The sequence below is a fragment of the Oryza sativa genome, chromosome 1, assembly GCF_034140825.1.
Source record: "Oryza sativa Japonica Group chromosome 1, ASM3414082v1".
Lineage (NCBI taxonomy): Eukaryota > Viridiplantae > Streptophyta > Magnoliopsida > Poales > Poaceae > Oryza > Oryza sativa.
The window spans coordinates 38,923,547-38,944,552 of record NC_089035.1 but is presented as its reverse complement, the minus strand read 5'-3'; the positions used below and the strand labels follow the sequence as shown (position 1 = coordinate 38,944,552).

General features: G+C 48.7%; 4 protein-coding genes across 4 annotated transcripts; 2 read left to right on the top strand and 2 right to left on the bottom strand.

Annotated features, from left to right (window-relative positions):
- The first annotated feature begins 772 nt into the window (after positions 1-772).
- LOC4324999 (amino acid permease 4) lies at positions 773-3,821 on the top strand. The gene is made up of 4 exons (XM_026022385.2): positions 773-917; positions 1,940-2,082; positions 2,166-2,708; positions 2,791-3,821. The coding sequence occupies exons 2-4, from the start codon at positions 1,956-1,958 to the stop codon at positions 3,585-3,587; spliced, it is 1,467 nt and encodes a 488-aa protein (XP_025878170.1). The 5' UTR covers positions 773-917; positions 1,940-1,955; the 3' UTR covers positions 3,588-3,821.
- Positions 3,822-6,596: 2,775 nt separating this feature from the next.
- LOC4324998 (NAD(P)H-quinone oxidoreductase subunit N, chloroplastic) lies at positions 6,597-7,843 on the top strand. Its single transcript, XM_015765502.3, has 4 exons — positions 6,597-7,064; positions 7,180-7,296; positions 7,410-7,495; positions 7,580-7,843. The coding sequence occupies exons 1-4, from the start codon at positions 6,702-6,704 to the stop codon at positions 7,647-7,649; spliced, it is 636 nt and encodes a 211-aa protein (XP_015620988.1). The 5' UTR covers positions 6,597-6,701; the 3' UTR covers positions 7,650-7,843.
- LOC4324997 (protein DMP7) lies at positions 7,678-8,809 on the bottom strand. Its single transcript, XM_015765501.3, has 2 exons — positions 8,665-8,809; positions 7,678-8,587 (listed from the first exon to the last, which is right to left on the bottom strand). Exon 2 carries the CDS (start codon positions 8,543-8,545, stop codon positions 7,862-7,864), a length of 684 nt encoding a protein of 227 aa, XP_015620987.1. The 5' UTR covers positions 8,546-8,587; positions 8,665-8,809; the 3' UTR covers positions 7,678-7,861.
- A 3-nt stretch (positions 8,810-8,812) lies between these two features.
- On the bottom strand, positions 8,813-14,411 carry LOC4324996 (probable magnesium transporter NIPA4). The gene is made up of 9 exons (XM_015765500.3): positions 13,869-14,411; positions 13,141-13,197; positions 12,965-13,055; positions 12,705-12,865; positions 12,492-12,619; positions 12,236-12,373; positions 11,855-11,947; positions 9,340-9,445; positions 8,813-9,271 (listed from the first exon to the last, which is right to left on the bottom strand). Exons 1-9 carry the CDS (start codon positions 14,050-14,052, stop codon positions 9,147-9,149), a joined length of 1,083 nt encoding a protein of 360 aa, XP_015620986.1. The 5' UTR covers positions 14,053-14,411; the 3' UTR covers positions 8,813-9,146.
- Between the last annotated feature and the right edge of the window lie 6,595 nt (positions 14,412-21,006).

The window sequence follows — 21,006 nt, the reverse complement described above, 5'->3', positions numbered from 1 at the left end:
CGGATGCTACTATGATCTAATGCACTCATTCTTAAGAACTACAAATTAATTATATCTCCGTTCTTTTCAGCCTATTCAATGGATTAATATCGCCCCAGATTATTTACTCCATATGCTTCTTGAAAATATGATTTGTTCTATGCTGTAGTATTTGTTAAGTTTATTTCTTATTTTATATACTTTTTTCTATAATCAAGTAGATAATTCACAATAATTCGGTGAACATCTGTTTCAAACACTACTCCCTCCGTCCCACAATATAAGGGATTTTGAGTTTTTGCTTGCAACGTTTAACCACTTGTCTTATTCAAATTTTTTTTGTAAATATAAAAAACGAAAAGTTGTGCTTAAAGTACTATAGATAATAAAGTAAGTCACAAATAAAATAAATAATAATTTCAAAAAAAATTGAATAAGACGAGTGGTCAAACGTTGCAAGCAAAAACTCAAAATCACTTATATTATGAGACGGAGGGAGTAATATCTAATCCTGAACAGTGACATATGGGCTTGGGCGCTTGACTAAAGTTGTCCTTGGATGCTCTTAAATCTCATGATACATTGATCAATCGAGGTCCATCCAACGGGAGATGAACAATGATTCATGGCCAAGTGGACTCCGAAAAGAGGAGATACCGAACCTATTCCATGGAACCAAAAAAAGAATGGACGAAAACTCCAAATCCCATCGCCGTGAGAGGCACAGATCTGCATGCAGACAGCCTTAAGCAAAGCACCCTATATAAACCCGGCCTAACCGCTGCAGATGAAACACACACCACACCAAGCTCTCACCAAGCTGGACATATATATCTTGCCATTTTGCTGATCCATTTTCTGCTTAATTGCTCGGTTAATCCCTGCAAGGGGAGTAGAACTGAAGCAGGAGATCGAGCAGCTATCTTCTTCAGAGAAAGGTAATTTAGCTAGCCATGCATTGGAAAGGATCTGTAAATGTGTTGCACGCACGCACTGAGGTAGCAAGTGGTAGAATGCAGGAGACTGTTGCCATCTTATCTTAGCTCTTATGATGCGAAAATCGATATCTGTTACAGTGAAGTTTTCGGCTATCTGACTGACCTTTGCGCGTCAGCGAAATTGAGTGGTGTTGCCGCGCTGTGATGATCCTTTTTTTTTGTGTGTGTGCTATATGCGTGTGAGGACCGTTGACTCGGATGCTGGGGTAACAGTGTGGTGTGGCAAGTAGGTACACCCTGTTCGCCCGTTGACCCCCATAAACACATGAAAATCGTAGTGCCTCAAGACTTCAAGAATAGTCAAGTCTGAACAAAATTGTACACCTGAACAGTAACCCTTTAGGATTTTGCCATTTGATGTCTTCTATCATATCTTTGCCAAAACCAGACCATCTGACATAATCGCCCTTGTGACTCAGCGATCACATTTATCTAGCTCTATATCAGATGATCTGGTTACATTTTTATCCATCATCTCTATGTCTATGTGAACTTGTGAAGTAGATATATAGATTTTTTTTTCTTTTGATAAAAGATGATATCTTTTTACGGGTTTATTTGGTAGAACTATAACTTCTAGATTCTGGTGGAAAATAGGGCTAACTCCAGCTTTAAATTTTTAAGAATCATATATTCCTCTTACTCTTAGGCCAGCGTTCAATGTCCACTCTAGCTGTGCAATTTGCAGTGTATCACCTTTCTCCCCAACAAGGCCACCAGCCACCGTTCCCGGCAGCCGCCGCCCGGCCCCTCGTTGCCGACATGGTCCTGCACCCACTTCGCTCGCGCGCGCGCGCGCGCCGCCGGCGCCTATAAATCGCAACCCCACCCCGGCCTCACCCACCACCTCGCACTTGCATTGCAGAATTCGCACATGCATCTACGTGCATAGGTCACAGCCTCCTGCTGCTGCTGCACACTGCTTGCTGTGTGTTGCTGAGCCGTGCACTCTGTGTTGCCAGCTGATCAGCTGAGACCATGGGGGAGAACGTGGTTGGCACGTACTACTACCCGCCTTCGGCGGCCGCCATGGACGGCGTGGAGCTCGGCCACGCCGCCGCCGGCTCCAAGCTCTTCGACGACGACGGCCGCCCCAGGCGCAACGGTAAGCGCATGCACGCAGCACACGGCGTACGTGATTAATCAAGCTTCTTGCTGATGGTCGCTGACTGACGGCGGTGGGTGCAGGGACGATGTGGACGGCGAGCGCGCACATCATCACGGCGGTGATCGGCTCCGGCGTGCTGTCGCTGGGGTGGGCCATCGCGCAGCTCGGCTGGGTGGCCGGGCCGGCGGTCATGGTGCTCTTCTCCCTCGTCACCTACTACACCTCATCCCTCCTCTCCGATTGCTACCGCTCCGGCGACCCCGTCACCGGCAAGCGGAACTACACCTACATGGACGCCGTGAACGCCAACCTGAGCGGGTTCAAGGTGAAGATCTGCGGGTTCTTGCAGTACGCCAACATCGTCGGCGTCGCCATCGGCTACACCATCGCGGCGTCCATCAGCATGCTGGCGATCGGGAGGGCCAACTGCTTCCACAGGAAGGGGCACGGCGACCCGTGCAACGTCTCCAGCGTGCCCTACATGATCGTCTTCGGCGTCGCCGAGGTCTTCTTCTCGCAGATCCCCGACTTCGATCAGATCTCCTGGCTCTCCATGCTCGCCGCCGTCATGTCCTTCACCTACTCCGTCATCGGCCTCAGCCTCGGCATCGTCCAAGTCGTCGGTACGCACGCCATGATCCATCATCCAAAGCTTCTTGATCAATGTGTTCGTTGCGCTGACAAGCATGGCGTCGCGGTGTGCAGCGAACGGAGGGTTGAAGGGAAGCCTGACCGGGATCAGCATCGGCGTGGTGACGCCGATGGACAAGGTGTGGAGGAGCCTGCAGGCGTTCGGCGACATCGCGTTCGCCTACTCCTACTCGCTGATCCTCATCGAGATCCAGGACACCATCCGGGCGCCGCCGCCGTCGGAGTCGGCGGTGATGAAGCGCGCCACGGTGGTGAGCGTGGCGGTGACCACGGTGTTCTACATGCTCTGCGGCAGCATGGGGTACGCGGCGTTCGGCGACGACGCGCCGGGGAACCTCCTCACCGGGTTCGGCTTCTACGAGCCCTTCTGGCTCCTCGACATCGCCAACGCCGCCATCGTCGTCCACCTCGTCGGCGCCTACCAGGTGTTCTGCCAGCCGCTCTTCGCCTTCGTCGAGAAGTGGGCGGCGCAGCGGTGGCCGGAGTCGCCGTACATCACCGGGGAGGTGGAGCTCCGCCTCTCGCCGTCGTCGAGGCGGTGCAGGGTGAACCTGTTCCGGTCGACGTGGCGCACGGCGTTCGTCGTCGCCACCACGGTGGTGTCCATGCTGCTGCCCTTCTTCAACGACGTGGTCGGCTTCCTCGGCGCGCTCGGATTCTGGCCGCTCACCGTCTACTTCCCCGTGGAGATGTACGTGGTGCAGAAGAAGGTGCCACGGTGGAGCACACGGTGGGTGTGCCTGCAGATGCTCAGCGTCGGCTGCCTCGTCATCTCCATCGCCGCCGCCGCGGGCTCCATCGCCGGCGTCATGTCGGATCTCAAGGTTTACCGCCCGTTCAAGGGTTACTGATAACTGATCGGATCACGTACGCACCCAGAACGACACGTCAAAAAAATCAAAATTGCCCTTCTCGTAGAAGGAAAACCAAATTCACTTCACACGATTAAACCCAAAACGAAAAAAAAGGAGCAGTGATCAGACGCTAAGGGAAAAAAAAGTGTAAGTGCGTGTCACTGTTGATGTACTGTAAAAGATAATTTATGAAGGAAAAAGATAAGGAAATGGAAGTGCCTCTCTGTACTATGAACTCCTCTTATCAGTCATGTCCTGGCACCAACCTCACAATCTCAGCCAACTTTGGCGCTAAAATGCACTCACCGTTCCTTTTTTTTTTTCAAGTGATTGAATCCACCAAGATGAAAGAATCTTCCTCTCCTCTTCCTTCCACCATAGGTAAAAGAAAGAAAAGAGAGAAGAAAGCACCATGGATACTGCAACAAGGAAGAATCTCGGAGGCTCCATGGCACGTAAAAAGCTGAGAGATCCCAAGCAAGCACACTTTGAGACGGGATCTCGCTTTTTCTAGTGAGTTGGATTCTACCATTCTGCCATTGCCAAGTCGACACTCTTCAGTGGGTTCGTGCTGGCTCTCTGCTCTTCATGGAGCCTGGACCTCTGCAGTCGCCATCAATGGAGAGTGGGGGAAGAAGATTCTGCGGCTGGTACTAAAATGTTTATCGCCTTTTCCTTTTCTCTTTGGTGGTGCCCAGTTAGCAAATGTTTCTGTCACGTGGTTGTATTTAAAGTCTAAAACCTTCATCTCGCACTGAACTCTGGAGGTTAGGGAGTGATTAGGCAGGCATCTTTTAGGTGCTCTTTTGTTTAGGAAAAGAAAAACACTCGAGTATGTGCTAGGACGAGAAATTTGCGTACCAGGTTTCTTTTGTGCAACTGTAGGCCACTGATACGAGATGGTTAACCAAGGCCAGAGAATGTGCGTATCACACGCATGCCCAAAAAGTTAACCGTAATTAACGAAGCTACTAATCCTCAGGTACATCCCCACGGACGACACGGGAGGCGACCTCGCCGTCGCCTGTCTCCCCTTCCTTCCTCCTCCGCCTCGCCACCACCCGAGCGGTCACCGATAAAGCCGCACGGCCGCAAGGATGGCGGCAGCAGGACTTCGTTTTTTCCTCGTCGTGCTCAAGGAGTGGGGGGCTGGGGGCGGCGGAAACCGCGCTGATCCGTGCCGCCCGGCTAGAGATGGCAATGGTGAATTCACCGTCGGGGGTCATGCCCGCGTCCCCGTCACCGCAGTGAAAATATTTCACCGTCCCCGCCTCCATCAACCACGACGGGGCTATAATTTCTCCAGCCCCGTTCACCACGCGGTGAATTTTTCCTTGTGGTGAACCCGTCCCCGGTTAAACAACATATTCAGTCACATTATATCAAATATATCCAAAATGCTCCACTCAACAAATCAGCAAATTACAGAAGGAGGAGGCTGCTCCTGGTGAAGAAGGAGGCTGCCGGCGGCGACGGCGGCTCCCGGCAACGGAGGTTGCCGGCGGCTCCCGGTGAAGACGGCTGCAGGCGCCGCGCCGGCCCGGCGGCGCGTTGACGAAGGCAGCTGGCAACGGTGGCTTCAGTCCATGGCGACGGCAGCTTCAGTCTCCCGGCGAGAGAAGGCAGCGAGTGGAGGCGCGCGTGGTGGCTGGCAAACGGCGCCGGTGGTGGCTGGCGAATGGCGGCGCGCGTGACTCGGGTCGGGTGGTGTTTGGCCGCTGGTGTGGTGTGGATCTGGATGGGTGGGAGTTTGACCTGTTGACTTAGGGTTAGATCATATATATGCCTGTCAAATGGGCTTCAATATTATGGGCCAATACATCTAAAAAGTCTAGAATTCCTCCCTTGTACAGTACAGTCGGGTCACAGTGGAGGGCGGGGACGGGGAATGGTTCACCGTCCCCGCCCCCGTCATCCCCGATGGTGAGAGGTTTTTAACCATTTCATTCCCCATGGTGAGTGGATATTAACCATCCCCTGTCACCTAATAGGTGAATTCACCGCGGGGAAATGGTGAACGGGCCCCCATTGCCATCTCTACGCCCGGCTGGATCTGGCGGTGGGGCAGAGTGGTCGGGCGCAACGATTGGAGGTGTTGGCGGCGGCGGAGGAGGAGACCGCTAGATCCGTGCCTGGATCTAGCGGCGGCGGGCGAGGACCGGCGCCACTACGGCCGGATCCGGACGGCGACGATTGTGGGCGACGGTGACGGCGGTGGAGGTGCGGGAGGCTGCGTGAAATCCTAGCCCGGTCTTGGCCAGACCAGCAACGATGATGTTCGAGCGTCATTCCCCTCCTAAGGCCGTTGTTATGCCATCTCACCCTCAAGTGTAGTTGTCGGGCGAAAGCCTAGTCTTGGTTCGATTTGAGATCTTGATAGACTGTGGCGGCGATGTTTCATCACTTCTCTCCGTTTTCGTGGTAGAAACTAGAAACATCGTCTAGGCATCACCTTGTTGAAACCCTCAAGCTTTTGGTGCAAGCTCACTCTAGATTCTCATCCTCTTGTGACAGCGTTCTAGTTTCTGCAAGTTGGCCATGTCGAAGGGACTAAGGGAAGAGGAATTTCATTCTTCTCTCTCACCCTCTCCCTAAATCCCGAAGACTTGGATAGAGTGGTTTTGCGTTGGTTGTAAGGGTCGGGTTTGGGCAAAATCTCGGCTGTGTTTCGTTGTTGGCCTAGTGGTGGTCGGTCACGCTTAGCGGCGGCTGGCCCGGTGATAGCCTTATCTTGATTTTGTGTTGGTGCTATCGGTGTGTGGGTGGTGATGTACTTTTTTTCATTTTTCTTGGTTACAATATTACAACATTGTAATCTTGTATTTTTTTTCCTACTCTATCAATGGAACTTACGGGTTACGGCTTTCTGGTGTTGGGGTTCGTATTTGGGCCTGATCTAGCGTGGTTACATGCTTGGGCCACGTCTCGGACCATCCGCTTGGGTGGACTCCGCGGAGATCACCGCTCAGTTGAACAAACTGGGCGCACGACACCGTCTCCGAGTCTTATCCGCTCAACGCGGTCAGTACGCGCGCGGCTGTTATCTTCCCGCCACAGGCTCAAACAAACGACACCCACCCACCCACACACACTACACTACAGCAACCAGCGATGTGGTCGGCGGCGGCGGCGCGCACGGTGACCCCGCTGCCGGCGGCGTCGCCCCTGCAGCAGCATCAGCAGCGGCGCGGGGCGTGGGCGCGGGTGGGCAATGGTCGGGCGGCGAGCACGACGGCGGCGCGGGCAGGGCTGTGGGACTTCGTGGGAGGGGACCTGGTGAAGCCGGACATGGGGCGGTGGCTGGACGACGTGGAGAAGCACAAGTCGCTGGCCATCTACCCGCCGCACGAGGGCGGCTACGAGGGCCGCTACCTCAGCCGCCTCAGCTACCAGGGCTACTACTTCCTCGACCTCTCCGCCCGCGGCCTCGGCGACCCCGAGACCACCCTCACCAAGATCCACCCCGTCTGCCCGGTCAGTCCACAAAACAATCCTCTCTCTCGATCTCGATCTCGAGCTAGCTAGTAGCTAGCTGCCTCCGATCATGGCTGACACGAGCTTGCTTGCTTGATTGCTCTGATGTGCGCAGCCGAGCCTCGGGAGGCAGCCGGTGGCGAGGTGGTACTTCCCGCCGGAGGTGGACTACAGGCTCAGCTTGCTGCACCCGGACGCCAAGGGCCTCGTCGTCTGGGTCATGGAAGCCAAGGTCTCCATCCATTGATCCATCGATCTCACCATCCTGTTCTCTAGCTCAGCTCTGCAATTTCCCGTTTCGTTTCTGCGTCCCGTTAATTTGTTTGGTGGTTTCTATTTCTGCAGGTTCTCTCCAAGGCCGAGCTGCAGTTCCTCGCCATTCTCCCTGACATCCGCCCCAAAGTCAGGGTGATCGCGGAATGCGGCAACTGGTACGTAAACCTGAACCCCGAAATTAATGATGACGATGTGTTCTTGTGATCTCTGAATTAAATTCTGTGCCCTGTTTGGCCCAGGAGGAAATTTGTGTGGAAGCCGCTGAAGCAAATCGCGGGCCTTGAGCCGGACCCTGACGCAGAGGAATGAACAAGATCAAGACCATTAACAGGCAGCCTGAAACAAAGTTACTTGATATATATCTCATCCAACACACATTGTTTCCCGCTTTGTACTTCACTTGAGAGAGGCAATGAAGAATGTACATACATTTTGGCTCAAATTACCCCAAGACAACCATGTAAAATCAAACTTTCACATAATACAAATCCATCAGAAGACCATGCGATCCTTTCGTCTCATCAGCGGCGTAGGTAGACAAGGTCGGTGCTGAGCAGGAACGGGTACCCGATTCCCCTCCTCTTGGACGGGAAGAGCACGAAGAGGAGGCTGACCACGAAGCCGATCACGAGGGGCACCGTGTTCACCACCTTCCTGGGCACGCCGGGGTAGTAGCACAGCACGATGTCGTGGTGCGACGCGGCGAACGTGACGAAGGCGACGAGGGCCAGGGCGGTGTGGAAGAGGTCCGACCACCGCAGCCTGTACCTCTCCGGCTCCCTCGGCCCCGCCTTCCCGCCGCCCCGCCGGCGACGCCGGCCGCCGACGCAGAACGTGCGGATGCCGCTCGTCGTGGCGATGCCGTACCGGAGGCGGCCGGTGGGGGAGCGGAAGCTGTCGGTGAGCGTGAAGAAGACGCAGGAGGCAGCGCAGAGGAGCATGAGGGCGCCGGTGAGGGCGCGGTTGAGGCGGGTGCACTTGCCGTCGTCGGTGAGGAGGGGCGCGAAGATGGCGAAGGCGAGGATGGTGGCGGTGGGGAGGAGGACGTTGAGCCGCGCCGTGCCGCTCAGGATGAGGTTGGTCAGCAGGATGAGGCTCGAGCTATCGTCGTCGTCTTCGTCTTCGCAGTCGTCGTCTTGGTGTGGATCACCAGCTTCGTTGCTGGCTTGATCGATGAGCACCTTGCATTCTTCTTTCTCAGCCATTGGTAGGGGCTGTATGAGTGTATGCACGAGCTTGTTGGGGGACTTGGGATGATGAGAGAAGGTTAGTTAAAAGAGTGAGCTGAAACAACTAAATAAACAAGAAACTGAAAAGAATCCACCTTTCGGTACTCATGAACTTAGGCAAGGAAGAAAGGATTGCTTCAGCAAGAGTACCGAGCCAACCGAACCTTTGCCCCCACATAGAAGCTAAGAACATCACAGCAACAGATAATGAAAATAGATCCAGCAGCCTGAATGAAGGGGAGGTAAAAAAAAAAGGTTCTTGACGGAAATCAGCAATGGTATCTTCTTGGAGTTGCTCTTCCTACTTCTAATTGTTCATTTCAAAGAATACAACAGTTCCAAAGAACGGCATATGCATCTATCAGACCATCACCCGGGATTTACATCCAAAAAACCTTTTTGATTCTAACCCATTCTGGGTATCTTGAGATGTATAAGGGGTATCTATCCCCAATCTGTACCGATGTCTCAAAAATTACAGGGGAGCCGAGCTTTTACCTTATAAGACCTAAAGTACATCTACAATTTGTATGGAATGAAAGAATGGCTGGGATTGCTTGCAGTTCGCTGGTCAAAATCATTCTGCTGCTCTTGGTGACCTAAGAGGGAGGCCTTCAGCAGCAGACCTGAGGGGGATGCCTTCAGCCGCATAGCCATCTTCATCATGTTTCGGTATTCGGATAGGTAGAGTTGGTGGGAGTCCTACGAGGCCAGAGTGAGAATTCACAAACATATTTTTTGCAAATTAAAGAAAGAGTATGAAATCATACCATCGACCATATCTTTCGTCTTGTGAAGAAGAAACGTCCCAGAAAGGATGGTAACAAAACCACACATCTCTGTCACAATTTGAGTTGGATTTTGACGATCCCAGTCCTGCATGCAAGTATATTAGTTATCCACAACACAACTTGAGCTTGTTCACTAAGCACAGCAGGTTTCCACCGCTACATGTATAACTGATAGGACAGTGGACAGCAGTGATAGTTTATATTTAAGTTTTGCAGACTGCAAGAAGTATTTTATATTTTAGTTTATATTTAAGTTAGATGGGACAGGCTGCAAGGCATAATATTGACCACAACCACAAGGCTCAAAATTATATAAAGATTCTATGTCCATGTAGCGTAACAATTCAGCCAACAGCCAAATCAACTGACTAGCAACAAAGTTAAGGCCCTGTTTAGATCCCACCCCAAAATTTTTCACCCTGTCACATCGAACGTTTGAACACCTGCATGAAGTATTAAATATAGGCTAAAAAAAATTAATTGCACAGATTGCGACTAATTTGCGAGACAAATCTTTTAAACCTAATTGCTCCATGATTTGACAATGTGGTGCTACAGTAAACATTTGCTAATGACGGATTAATTAGGCTTAATAAATTCATCTTGCGGTTTACTGACGGATTCTGTAATTAGTTTTTTTATTAGTGTCCGAAAACCCCATGCGACACCCTATATAATACCTAGCGTGACACACCAAAACTTTACACCCCTGGATCTAAACACTCCTTAATCAAGTTGAACAGGTCAAGCATTGATAGCAGGATTGCCTAGGGAACTTCAAAACAATAGCTTTGTCATGGATCATACAGTTGGTTCAATGTCTACAGCTTCAAATAATAATCAAATTTATCAGGTAATGGCCAGTAAGTCAGTGACTGCCCTCAAAAACAAAATATTTGGGGATGATATGAGTTGGACTAATCTTGATAGAAGAGAAGGATTGTAAGTGTTAACTTTGATGCCTAACTTTCCATGCAATCTTAGTCACACCACACATTATAAGGAGTTTAGTCCACTGCCACAGTTGTGGCTTCCAGACTCTAAGCCATAGCTGTCTCAACCCATCATCACAAAGTTGGGCATAAACCAAACATGCATTACTGGCACTGAGTACAGCTGTCAGCAAGCTGAGCTCGAGCAAGCTTAGGTCCCAGGCTCAAGCTCCACATAAACTAGAGCTGAGCTCAATCTGAGCCTAGACTAACCTTCAAGCTTGTAATTAGTCTAAGTTTCGACTCGGATGAAGCTCAAGCCTGCTTGAGCTCGGCTACACAAAGCTCGGAATCTCACCAGGACCGCGGTGGTGATGATGCCTGGAGATGTATTATCCAGCAGACCAGCAGGGGAGTACCCTGCTGCCCTGGTCACACTAGCAGCTCACAGAAGGAGAAATAGAGAGAAGGAGCAAGGAGAGTAGACAGGCGGCTGCCACCGGTATGAATAAGATGATGTGTGGCATACTGGCATGCAACTAGGATGCATTGCAGATAGCTAGCATTACTGCACTAGCCTTGGGCTTGACATTGAGGAATTGAAAACTTCAATGTAGAGCAGGTAAAGCATGAGAGATTGACAGGCTATGAGAAGAGCATAATCCTTATGCATGCATTAGAGCTTGGCTCAATGCGGAGCACGAGCCTTAGGCTTGATCTCAGTTCGTTTTAGGCTTGAGCCAAGCCCAGAACAAGCTGAGCTCGAGTAGCTCACAAGCCTTAAGCAAAGACTGTTAAGTGCCCTCGAGTTTTTTTTACAGCCTTAGCAGAGTACTAAGCACACAAGTACATACTCCATATTAACTAGGAAAATGTGGTATAGAGTGAATAGGATCGGTATTTCTGTACTCATCTAGCAAGAAATGCCACTTAGTTTCTACAGAAACATGTGCCCTTGTATTATGGGGTGGCCACAGAAGCAGATGGCCAGAATGGTAATAAATTTCAGCAGTGTATGCTTCAGCAAAATCTTACAGCATGGTATTTGTCCCGACAATGCTAATGATAGAAATCTCACAAAAAAGTTGAACAAATAGAACGGCGATGAGGTTCAGGACAATAGGTGATACTGTAAAGAGCGGTTCAAGAATCAATTGTACGTCACACGCTCAAACTATTGGAGAAAGAAGGGAAAATAAATGAGAAACATGAAGGTGTTAAAGCTCAATTCCTAGTTTCTGATTTGTTCTGATGAGACTCAGTTATCTCCCTTATTTATCATAATTCCTATGTACAAATATGGAAATAAAAAAAAGCATATTGCTGTTGACAAAATGCAGAGAAGGATATACTTTTGTGCTGAAAAATATAATCTGACAATACTCCGAGTAACCAACACATTACATTAGCATCTGAAAGCTATATATAAGCAACCTCAATGTAAAATTCTAGTCAAAACAAGCTTTGCTTCATTTATGCCAAACTTGCAGTTTTAAAAGTTAAGCTAAAGAAATGCCTGGCATACATCAATGCAGAAGGTCATAGAAGCCAAAAGATGTTACCTTGAACATTATCACACTAGCCAAAATGGTTAGTGATGTAAACATTGTATAATATATAGGCGAAACAACTGCAGTATTGAATGTGTCAAGAGCCTGTAAAAGGAAACAGAGTAAGCTTAGGGCATTTAACAAGCTATATTGAACTGTAAAGTGATGGACATTGTACAGTCATGCATGTATATCAAGCCTGAGTTCTAAACAGGCAGAATCAGGTGTTGTGATACTAATTTTAATAGCTAGCTAGTGTCCATTATGGCATGTTATATTCCAGTACAATTTCGTTCATGTTCCAATTTCGTTCATGTTCCTTGGACCTTGGATGACATGAAAACATATTATGATATAATGATAGTTCACTTTTAGGCCAGAAATCATGGTTACCTTGTTTAGATAGTTCATCTGAGTTAGTATACATGCAACAACAACAATGGTGAACATCCATGTCTGTGGATAGATTAGCTGGTTCATTCCTGAAAAAGTCAGTTTCAAGGCTATTCCAAGTGCTTTCACACTCATGACCTGCCAAAAGCAGCAATATACACAATTTTATGAATAGAGGATACTAGAACAGCTTAACTACTCAACAGTATTTTATGAATATCAATTGAAAAGAGTTATTAACACATGGAACACATACCGAGAGAGACCCTACAAGAGAACAAACACCAATATACACCATAATGTGTGTCTGACCATATTGGGGGATAAAGCGGAATATGAGCACAAAAGTCGCAGCAAGCACAGTGACTGCATAAAATAGAAAGGCTGCAAGGCAAAAGCTAAAACCTTAGTACGAGATAAAAATGTGGCCAGTAATGTTTTTGAGATTCAATTGTCAGCAACACAGTACCTGGTTCAGTAGCAAGAGCCCACACTTCAGCTACAGAATCAATTTCACGCTCCTGCGGCGCATGAAGCACAATGGTTGTTGAACCCACAACACAGAGGACACAACCAAGTATACCAAATATGTGAAGCTTCTCCTTCAACATAATATCTGCAAGAACAGCACTGTAGAAGAAATATGCTAAGATGAAGAATGAACAGACTGATGAAAATATAAACAGCAGGAGATCTCAAGATTAGGGAAGTGTAGGTGCTAGCTGTTACCTGATGATGATGCTTAGCGCACCAAGTGGGGTTACTAAGATAGCAGGAGCAAAGGCATATGCTGCAAAGTTAGCTACTTCTCCAACAATCACTGGAAAACAGCACTGAATACTGTCAATATCACACTGATAAGTATTAGCATGAATAATTACTTATATTTAGAAATTTTGACTTACTTGTAATCATTCCAGCCCACCACAATGGTTCATACAAGTAGGAGTAACCTCCAACGCCTGCAACCCAACCAATGTAAACATAGTCAGCGAAAAAGAACTATTGCCCATCCAAACTAACAAGGCACATATGTTATAACTATATTGTACACCCAAACTAACAAGGCAAATATGTTTATAACTATATTGTACATCCAAACTAACAAGGTATGCATCTTGCAGCCAAGCCAACAATAACCCCTTAAAAAGTTCAAACAATAGAGTTATGGTTTCTTCCCAATCTTATCAGGAAAATTTAGGCCATTCCCACTCTTAGCTGGACTAGGTCATCTAAAAATTTTACACGCTCAAATGTTCGGACAATTATTATAAACTACAATTCAATTATAGAACATGAAGCATAAACTCAAGAGTAAGAAATAGTAATGCATCATTATTGCGCCAACATATGCCAACTCCTCACCATCTAATTCCATGCCGTTGCCAATCAATTTAGTATCCAATCCACTCTCGCTATGCCTAAAATGCCTCATCATGGTGTACCCATAGGCTCACCACTCTCCCTAACCCTAATACAGATCCGCAGTACTTCCCCGGAGAGATCGCATGTATAGAAGTATAAAAGAAGACCAAACATTGTGGTTCGGATCAGAAAACCAAAAAAAGGAGCATAAACTACACACAGGTCCGGCACCGAGTAAAATGGTGATGTTAGGACGAGATTAGGTCACCTGCGCGGACGCCGGAGGCGCCGGCCTTCTTGAGCCCCTTCTTCTTGACGATGAAGCTGGCGCCGATGAAGAAGCTGGAGGAGAGCGCTAGCACCAGCCCCTTGATGTTGTCGGCCGACATCCCCTCCACCCAGCTCCCGCCCCCGGCACCGGCGGCCGCCGAAGTGGACGCCTCAGTCGCCATACCCCCCGGCGCCCCCAAATCCCGGAAACCCTTCTACAACCTCCGGGGGGTGCGACGCCGCTAGATCCCGCCGCGGACGTGGCGCATGCGGAGATCCGGATGCGGCGAGGAGGGACTGGCTGCGCTCGCCGTTCCGGGCCGGGGTAGGCTACGGGCGGCGAGGGCCACGCATTCGATCCGCTCTGGACTGCGTGGGGGGCGGGGAGAAATCGAGCGGCGGAGACGGCGGCGACGGCGACGGCGACGGCGAGGTTGGGTGGGAGGGGAGAGGGGAATTGGGGTTCGCGAGTCCACGCGACGGGGATGTTTGTGTGATGTCTCGGTGTGGACTTGGCCGCTACTACTACTTTGGCTGCCTCACCTCACCGGCTCACCGGACTCGTCTTGCTTAGCATCGAGGCAACTTGGGTGTACGCGTGTGCGGCGTGTGTGCTGGAAGTGAAAATTTGGACAGAGTGAGATGGATTTTGTGGATGTGCTTTACCTGCTATTTTCGGGTGTTACTAGTACACTCGAGTAGTCCAGTGTGTGCTTTGGATGACTTCTTTTTTACCAATTACAGGAAATATGCTCATGAACATCATGCGAACATTATGCTCACGTATTTAAAGACCAGTGGTAAATTCACTAATTTTTTACTGAAAGTTTACTCACATTTGTAAGACGGATCGCAAGCAAGCTGAAGTGCTGAAGGCACTTTTATCTTCACGTGATATTAGCGTAACAAATGAAGCATTCTCTCGAAAAAAAATAAAGCGTATTATTAAGCCAAATCAAACATGCTTTTCAGATAGCTGAACAAGTCAGATAAAGAGCCTTTTAGCGGAACTCTAGCTCTACCTCTTTTGCAGCTAGAGCACAAACAACGGTTTCAGCTCCAATGTTCCACCAAAAAAGGAATTAGAGTGGGTTGGAGTACTCTCACAAAATAAAGACATGGAGCGTGGTTTCAGACTGCTCCACAACTTCACTCTAGATACATCTCTTAAAGTTAAATTTAGAAGTTGAATCTCTACCAAACAAGCCTAAAGTGGCAGAAGAAATGAAGCATTTATAACTGGTTATGTTAAGTGGTCATCTTAAAGAGATATATATTGTATCTGCCTCAAAAATATAATAATTTCTAGAGTTCAGATGCTGTTTCAAATATAACTATCGAATATGTAATGCTCCGCTTTTCGTGAGGCGTTAAAAAAACTAATTCGGCAAAATCTTATATGCGAAATTTTTCGTTCTTTGTGTGCGAGTCTAAGTCGTGCCGTGGATCTCAATTTAATCTCCTTGTCCTTCTCGTCGCCATCAAAATCGTCCACCTCAAGATTCCAATTCCGATTCGAGTCTCCGAAATCAAATTCCGAAAGTCAATCCCTTCCTTTGAATCCTCTCCAAATAATTGTTCCCATTCCCGAAAGTATCAAACACCCGCTTTGTTTCCTTCCTCGTCTCCTTGAACCCTTGTGTACAAGTTTCAAATTTAGATTCAAATCCAAGCTCCAATTCTCTCCAATTCAAATTCTAAGAAGAAGTCTATTTTGCCTCCCTCTGTTTTGGATGGACCAGTTTCCTTCCCCTTGGCCCATCTCCCCTCTGCCGCTCCCCTTCTCGCGTGCGTCGCACGTGCCCAGAGCGAGAGCGTCGTCTCTCTTCCTCTCTCTCTCTGTCTCGATGCCTACGCTCTCTCTGTTTCCTTTCTCTCTCTCCTCTCGCCACGCTATGCGCCGTCGCCGCGAATCGATTTTCGCCACCGCCTTTGAAATCCCGCCGCTGCCTTTCGAATTCCCGCCGCGCCCTTGCGTCCACGCGCGCGCTCCCGCGTCGTGGCCGACCGCCCGGGCGCTCGCCTTTTGCCGTCATCCATGGCTCCACCGCTAACTTCCAAAGCAGAGAGGCAGTGCCACCCTCCTCTCTCTCTCACACACCAAAATGGCAAGGGACCGAGCCTCTTTCCTCCCTCCCCTTTTCCTTTTTCTCTTCCCAGACCGGCACCCTGCTCCGCCAATGGCGCCTAGCACCGAGGACCGCGAGCCCGCGACTGCCTCGTCCCCTTGACCGCCCCAATGTCGGTTCCTTCCCTTCAAAGCCCCATCCGCGCCTATAAAGCCCACAGCCGAGCCCCTCCTCTCAATCCCTCCCGCTTCACTCTCCACCGCTGCAGCGCCATTGTTGCTGCCAAACCACCATCGCCGCCTTGCTGCCGCCATCCTCGCCTTCCTCCGCCGTCGCGTGTGCCGGGAAGCTGGCTTGCGCGCGGAGCCGAAGAGGACTCCGGTCGCCCTCTCTCCCTCCCCTTCCCCGGCCCGAGGCCGAGGCAATCCCTTCTGTGCCGTCGGACGCTCTTCCCGGCGACCTCCCGACGCGGTAGCCCCGTTCTCCCTCCCCGCTCTTCCTCTCCCTCCTAACTTGCGCGATTGCTAGCCTAGACCTTCCCGAACGTGCCTAGTCACCGCCCAAGCGTCGCCGCTGCTCGCTGTGAGCTCGCCGCCGTCGACAGCCGCTCCCGGAGGCCGCCTCTCGTCGCCGGACCTCCACGGCGCTGCTCTGCTCCATCCGACCACCATGGCGAGTTCCCTTGGTCCCGGAGATGCTCCCGACGCCGCGAATTGACCCCATTCCCTCCCGGCGCGATTTCCCCTTCTTCTCCCCGCCGGCGTGCGCCGCCGCAATCCGTCGCCTCCGTCCAGCCCCGGCCGCATCTGAGCCGAGGAATGGAATCCATGCCTCCTTTCCTCCCCTCCGGTGGTCTCCCTTTCTCCCTTCGCGCCTCGCGCCGCTCCGTCGACGCGCGCCGCCGTCCGCCGTTAATCCCCGCCGCAGGCCGTCTTCCTCCTCTCGCTCGCCAGCGTGGCCGCCACCTCGGCGCCACATGGGCTTGTCCCGGTCAGCTGCTCCCTCCGTCCCCCGCTCGCGCGCGCGGTCCACCGCGAGCCGTGAGGCTGCGCGTGGGCCCGTCGCCTCCTAGTCCTCCGAGCACCGCGCCGTGCACCGCTCCCCCTCCCGAACCCCAGCGCCGCCCTTGCGTGCGCCCACCTCTTCGTGAACCGTGTCGCCGACATGCGAGCCCCACCAGGGACCCGCGTGGTGGACCGCGTCCACCCGAACCGCCCTCCCTCTCTCCCCGCGCGCCCTAATGGGCCGCCTCCCCATGGCCGCGCTCGGCCCAATGGCCGGCCAAGCCTTGTGAATCCCTCGGGCCGCGCCTAAGCCGCCCGAGGAAGTCTAAATCCGATCCCTCCTTCCTTTTCTTTTCCAAGGGAATTAATAATTCCTTTTCCTTTAGACAGAAAATCAAATAATCCTTAGAAAATCCATATCTTCCCAACCGCTCATCCGATTGATTTCGTTCAACTTCCAGTAAATCCATAAAATTGAGATCTATTCAATGGCACTATTAATTAGTCTAAATAGATCTTTCTTTTGGTCTTTTGTTTAGGTTTTCGATTGTTTGCGTATAGTTGCGGTTACCGGATTTTCGTCAATCGTGGGATTTCTCGAAGATACGTGAAGATTCGTGAAGACCTTGAGCAAGGCAAGTCACCCTTTGACCAATTGCTCCTATAATTGAAAAATCATTATTATTTTGTTTGCAACTTGCATTATTAGAATCACCCGTTTAACTTGCTTGGCCTCGGTTTGCATGCCAAACCGAGGGACCTACTAGTAGTCGCACTAATTCCTGTAGGTTGTACTACCCTGACTCCTTGTCACTCCACCTTTGTGGTACCTCGGTATTCGTGCTATCTAAGCACGTATACCAAATATCCCACATACATCGTTGTTTGTCGAAAACTTGGGAAATGGGTTTGAAAAGCCTTGAAAACCCGACATGTGGTGTCGGTGTGTTTGAAAATAAAATAAATTGTGTAAACTCACGATGCGGGGGTTGTGCCTGTGTGGCACTGTCCCGTATTCGCATATAAGGATCGATTCCTGTGGGAAATTCATCCGAGCATATAACAAGTGCGACCACACGGGTGCAATGGGACGCCCCTGGCTGAGTAAATAGCAAACCAGGGAAGCCTTGATGCCAAGAGACATGTGGATTCAATGGGGTGGTGTCGGGTGGAATCCTCAGGCTTCCTGGCACAGTATGGTCTAGGACCTAACCTGTTGTCGGTCTGGGACCCCTCTCGTTGGCATATGGCGACCCTGTGTCGGCTTTCGAAATGCCTTGTCATGAAAGCCTTAAGGTCACCAGACGTAGCTGTTCTCCACGGGTTGGATGATCCGGGTTAGTAATGTCGTGTGGGTAAAGTGTACCCCCTCTGCAGAGGTTAACTAACTGTTCGAACAGCCGTGCCCACGGTCATGGGCGGATGTAAGGTGTTTCCTATAGCGTAGATGTGTTTGCCTGTGCTTTGTAAAAAGTTGTTGTGGTGTGGGAATCGTTACCAGAATCAGCCTATGTGGCAGATGGATGACCTGAGTGGTCAAGAAACGAATCTGTGTGATTCGGGATGTCTACGGGCATCATAGACTAGGCTTCCCGAGTGGAAGCGGATTGTTGTGCTGCTGGGCAGTTGGACTCTGGGAGTCCGAGAAAATGAAAAGGCTCTGGGAGCCGCTTAATCAAGTGAAATGGCTCTGGGAGCCGAGAAGTAATGATCTGACCCAGGAGGTCGGTACATTACCAAATGAGCTATTGAAAAACATCTCTTAAAAGTCGAATCGAGACACAAGTCTCTTTTCGGCACAAACTTAGAAAGAAGTAGACCACTTAGTGATTTCAAAATGATTTCAAAACAATAGATTTGCAAAACAACCTTGCCTCTCTTCCAAGCTTGCATTAAACACCTAAATTCCCGTGACTTGCTGAGTACGAAAGTACTCACCCTTGCTCTATAAAAAAATATATATATAGTTCCTCCATCTTGAAGAGAAGATTAAGTGAAGCGAAGATTAGGGTTTCGTCCTGGTTTCCAGCCGTCGCCTGTGGTGTTGGGTGTTAGTCCGTTGTTTCCGCTGCTGCTGCCGTTGTTGGTGTTGCCTCGTCCGTGTCGTCGGTTGTAATCTCGGGCTATCCTGAGCTGCAACCCTAGTTAAGGTAAATAAGTCATTTATTTATTTCAAGGATTGCAATGATTTATATTTGTCACCGTGGGTACCAGCGCTATGTCCTGGGATTGGTACTGAGATCGCGGTCTCGTAGGAAGCGGTTCTCACCGTTTTTCCGACAACACGCCCCTGTTAGGTACCGTTGTACGGCGGTGCCGGATTGGGGGTGACAGAATACTTGTAAGGGTAAATTTTTATCACTAAACTACCCATACTAGAGTATCACTGGCCTTTTATATCATCCCAAGATCCCAACTAGTCGACAATTCACCCATCCCTAAGGAGACAAATAAAGTATTTTTATCTCTCTCCTTGATACTCGGCCGAGGGCTAAAACTGGCTATATTGTGGGACAGAAGGAGTGTACTACTTTAAATGCTATTCCATCCGTCTCATTTTAAGCGCAATCATGAGTTTCTTTTTCCAAATTTGATTGTTCATCTTATTTATTTATTTTATGATTAGTATTAGTATTATTATTATTATTATTATATTATTATTATTATTATTATTATTATTATTATTATTATTATTATTATTATTATTATTATTATTATATGATAAAACATGAATAATACTTTATGTGTGACTTATATATTTTATTTTGTTAAAAAAAATAAATAAGACGGACGATTAAAGTTGGACACGAAAACTCATGGGTTGTGCTTAAAATGGGACGGAGGGAGTAAAAATTAGGCTCATATGGTTTTACTAGCATATGTCATTATTGTAATATTCATGAGCTATCTTATGTTCCATTATCTCCCTCATGTCTTGGCCCTGGTTGAATCATCTTCCTCAATCGTAAAACCAGGTATAACGCTTCTCGCATATTTGAAAATCGATGCAAATCAACTTTTTTAGCGGTTGCGAAGACGGTTTTGTCCTATGTGAGACTCATAAGACTCACATGTCGGTGAGAAAAAAGATTAAAAAACGGCCCCACATCTTAGTATTGCGGCCGTGAGTGGGGCACTCGACTGGTGCGCGCGAGAGAGAGAATGGGAAAGAAAGAGAGAGAGGAAGAGGAAAAAGAAAAGGAGGTTAATTAGGATGACTAACACATGGAGCTGTTATTTTTTTTTAACTTTTTATCTCGCTTACATGAAGTCCCATGAACGCCATACAGGACGGAAACTCTTTGGAAACCATAGTAGGAATTTGATTTGCACGAGTTTTTAAAGATGTGGGAGGGGTTACCGAGAATGCTAATGGACGGGTGATTGCTCCCCCGTCCGCCCAGCGATCACCCGCCCGCCCCCTCCCCTATACGATGCACTCCTCCCTCCTCTCCCTCCTTCCTCCTCCCCTTCTTCTCTTCCTATTACAGTACACCACACAAAATTTTTAAAAAAACCAAAAAGTTAGAAAAAAATATGTATAGAAATACTATATATAAAAAATTTGAATTCAAATTCAAATTTGAATCGGGTATGTAAACTTTTGACTTATAAACTTTGGGTCTATAAACTTTAGGTGTATAAACTTTTAGATGTATAGAAATACTATATATATAGAAAATATTTGAATTCAAATTTGAATTTGAATCGGGTATGTAAACTTTTGACTTATAAACTTTGGTTCTATAAACTTTAGGTGTATAAACTTTAGATGTATAGAAATACTATATATAGAAAATATTTGAATTCAAATTCAAATTTGAATCGGATATAATTCAAATTCAAATTTGAAACGGGTATGTAAACTTTTGACTTATAAACTTTAGGTCTATAAACTTTAGGTGTATAAACTTTAGATGTATAGAAATACTATATATAAAAAAGTATTTGAATTCAAATTCAAATTTGAATTGGATATATAAACTTTTGACTTATAAACTTTTGGTCTCTAAACTTTAGATGTGTAAACTTGAGGTGTATAAACTTTAGATGTATAAATTTA

What these genes read in the sequence shown, in the direction of transcription:
- LOC4324999 (XM_026022385.2), top strand. Translation starts at nt 1,956, where the DNA reads ATGGGGGAGAACGTGGTTGGCACGTACTACTACCCGCCTTCGGCGGCC. An exon ending in CGGCCGCCCCAGGCGCAACG is followed by an intron (nt 2,083 to 2,165) that starts GTAAGCGCATGC and finishes CGGTGGGTGCAG; the next exon opens with GGACGATGTGGACGGCGAGC. An exon ending in CGGCATCGTCCAAGTCGTCG is followed by an intron (nt 2,709 to 2,790) that starts GTACGCACGCCA and finishes CGCGGTGTGCAG; the next exon opens with CGAACGGAGGGTTGAAGGGA.
- LOC4324998 (XM_015765502.3), top strand. Translation starts at nt 6,702, where the DNA reads ATGTGGTCGGCGGCGGCGGCGCGCACGGTGACCCCGCTGCCGGCGGCG. An exon ending in AGATCCACCCCGTCTGCCCG is followed by an intron (nt 7,065 to 7,179) that starts GTCAGTCCACAA and finishes TGATGTGCGCAG; the next exon opens with CCGAGCCTCGGGAGGCAGCC. An exon ending in TCTGGGTCATGGAAGCCAAG is followed by an intron (nt 7,297 to 7,409) that starts GTCTCCATCCAT and finishes CTATTTCTGCAG; the next exon opens with GTTCTCTCCAAGGCCGAGCT.
- LOC4324997 (XM_015765501.3), bottom strand. Translation starts at nt 8,545, where the DNA reads ATGGCTGAGAAAGAAGAATGCAAGGTGCTCATCGATCAAGCCAGCAAC.
- LOC4324996 (XM_015765500.3), bottom strand. Translation starts at nt 14,052, where the DNA reads ATGGCGACTGAGGCGTCCACTTCGGCGGCCGCCGGTGCCGGGGGCGGG. An exon ending in GCGCTAAGCATCATCATCAG is followed by an intron (nt 12,866 to 12,964) that starts GTAACAGCTAGC and finishes TTTCTTCTACAG; the next exon opens with TGCTGTTCTTGCAGATATTA. An exon ending in CTAGTGTGATAATGTTCAAG is followed by an intron (nt 9,446 to 11,854) that starts GTAACATCTTTT and finishes ACTTGCATGCAG; the next exon opens with GACTGGGATCGTCAAAATCC.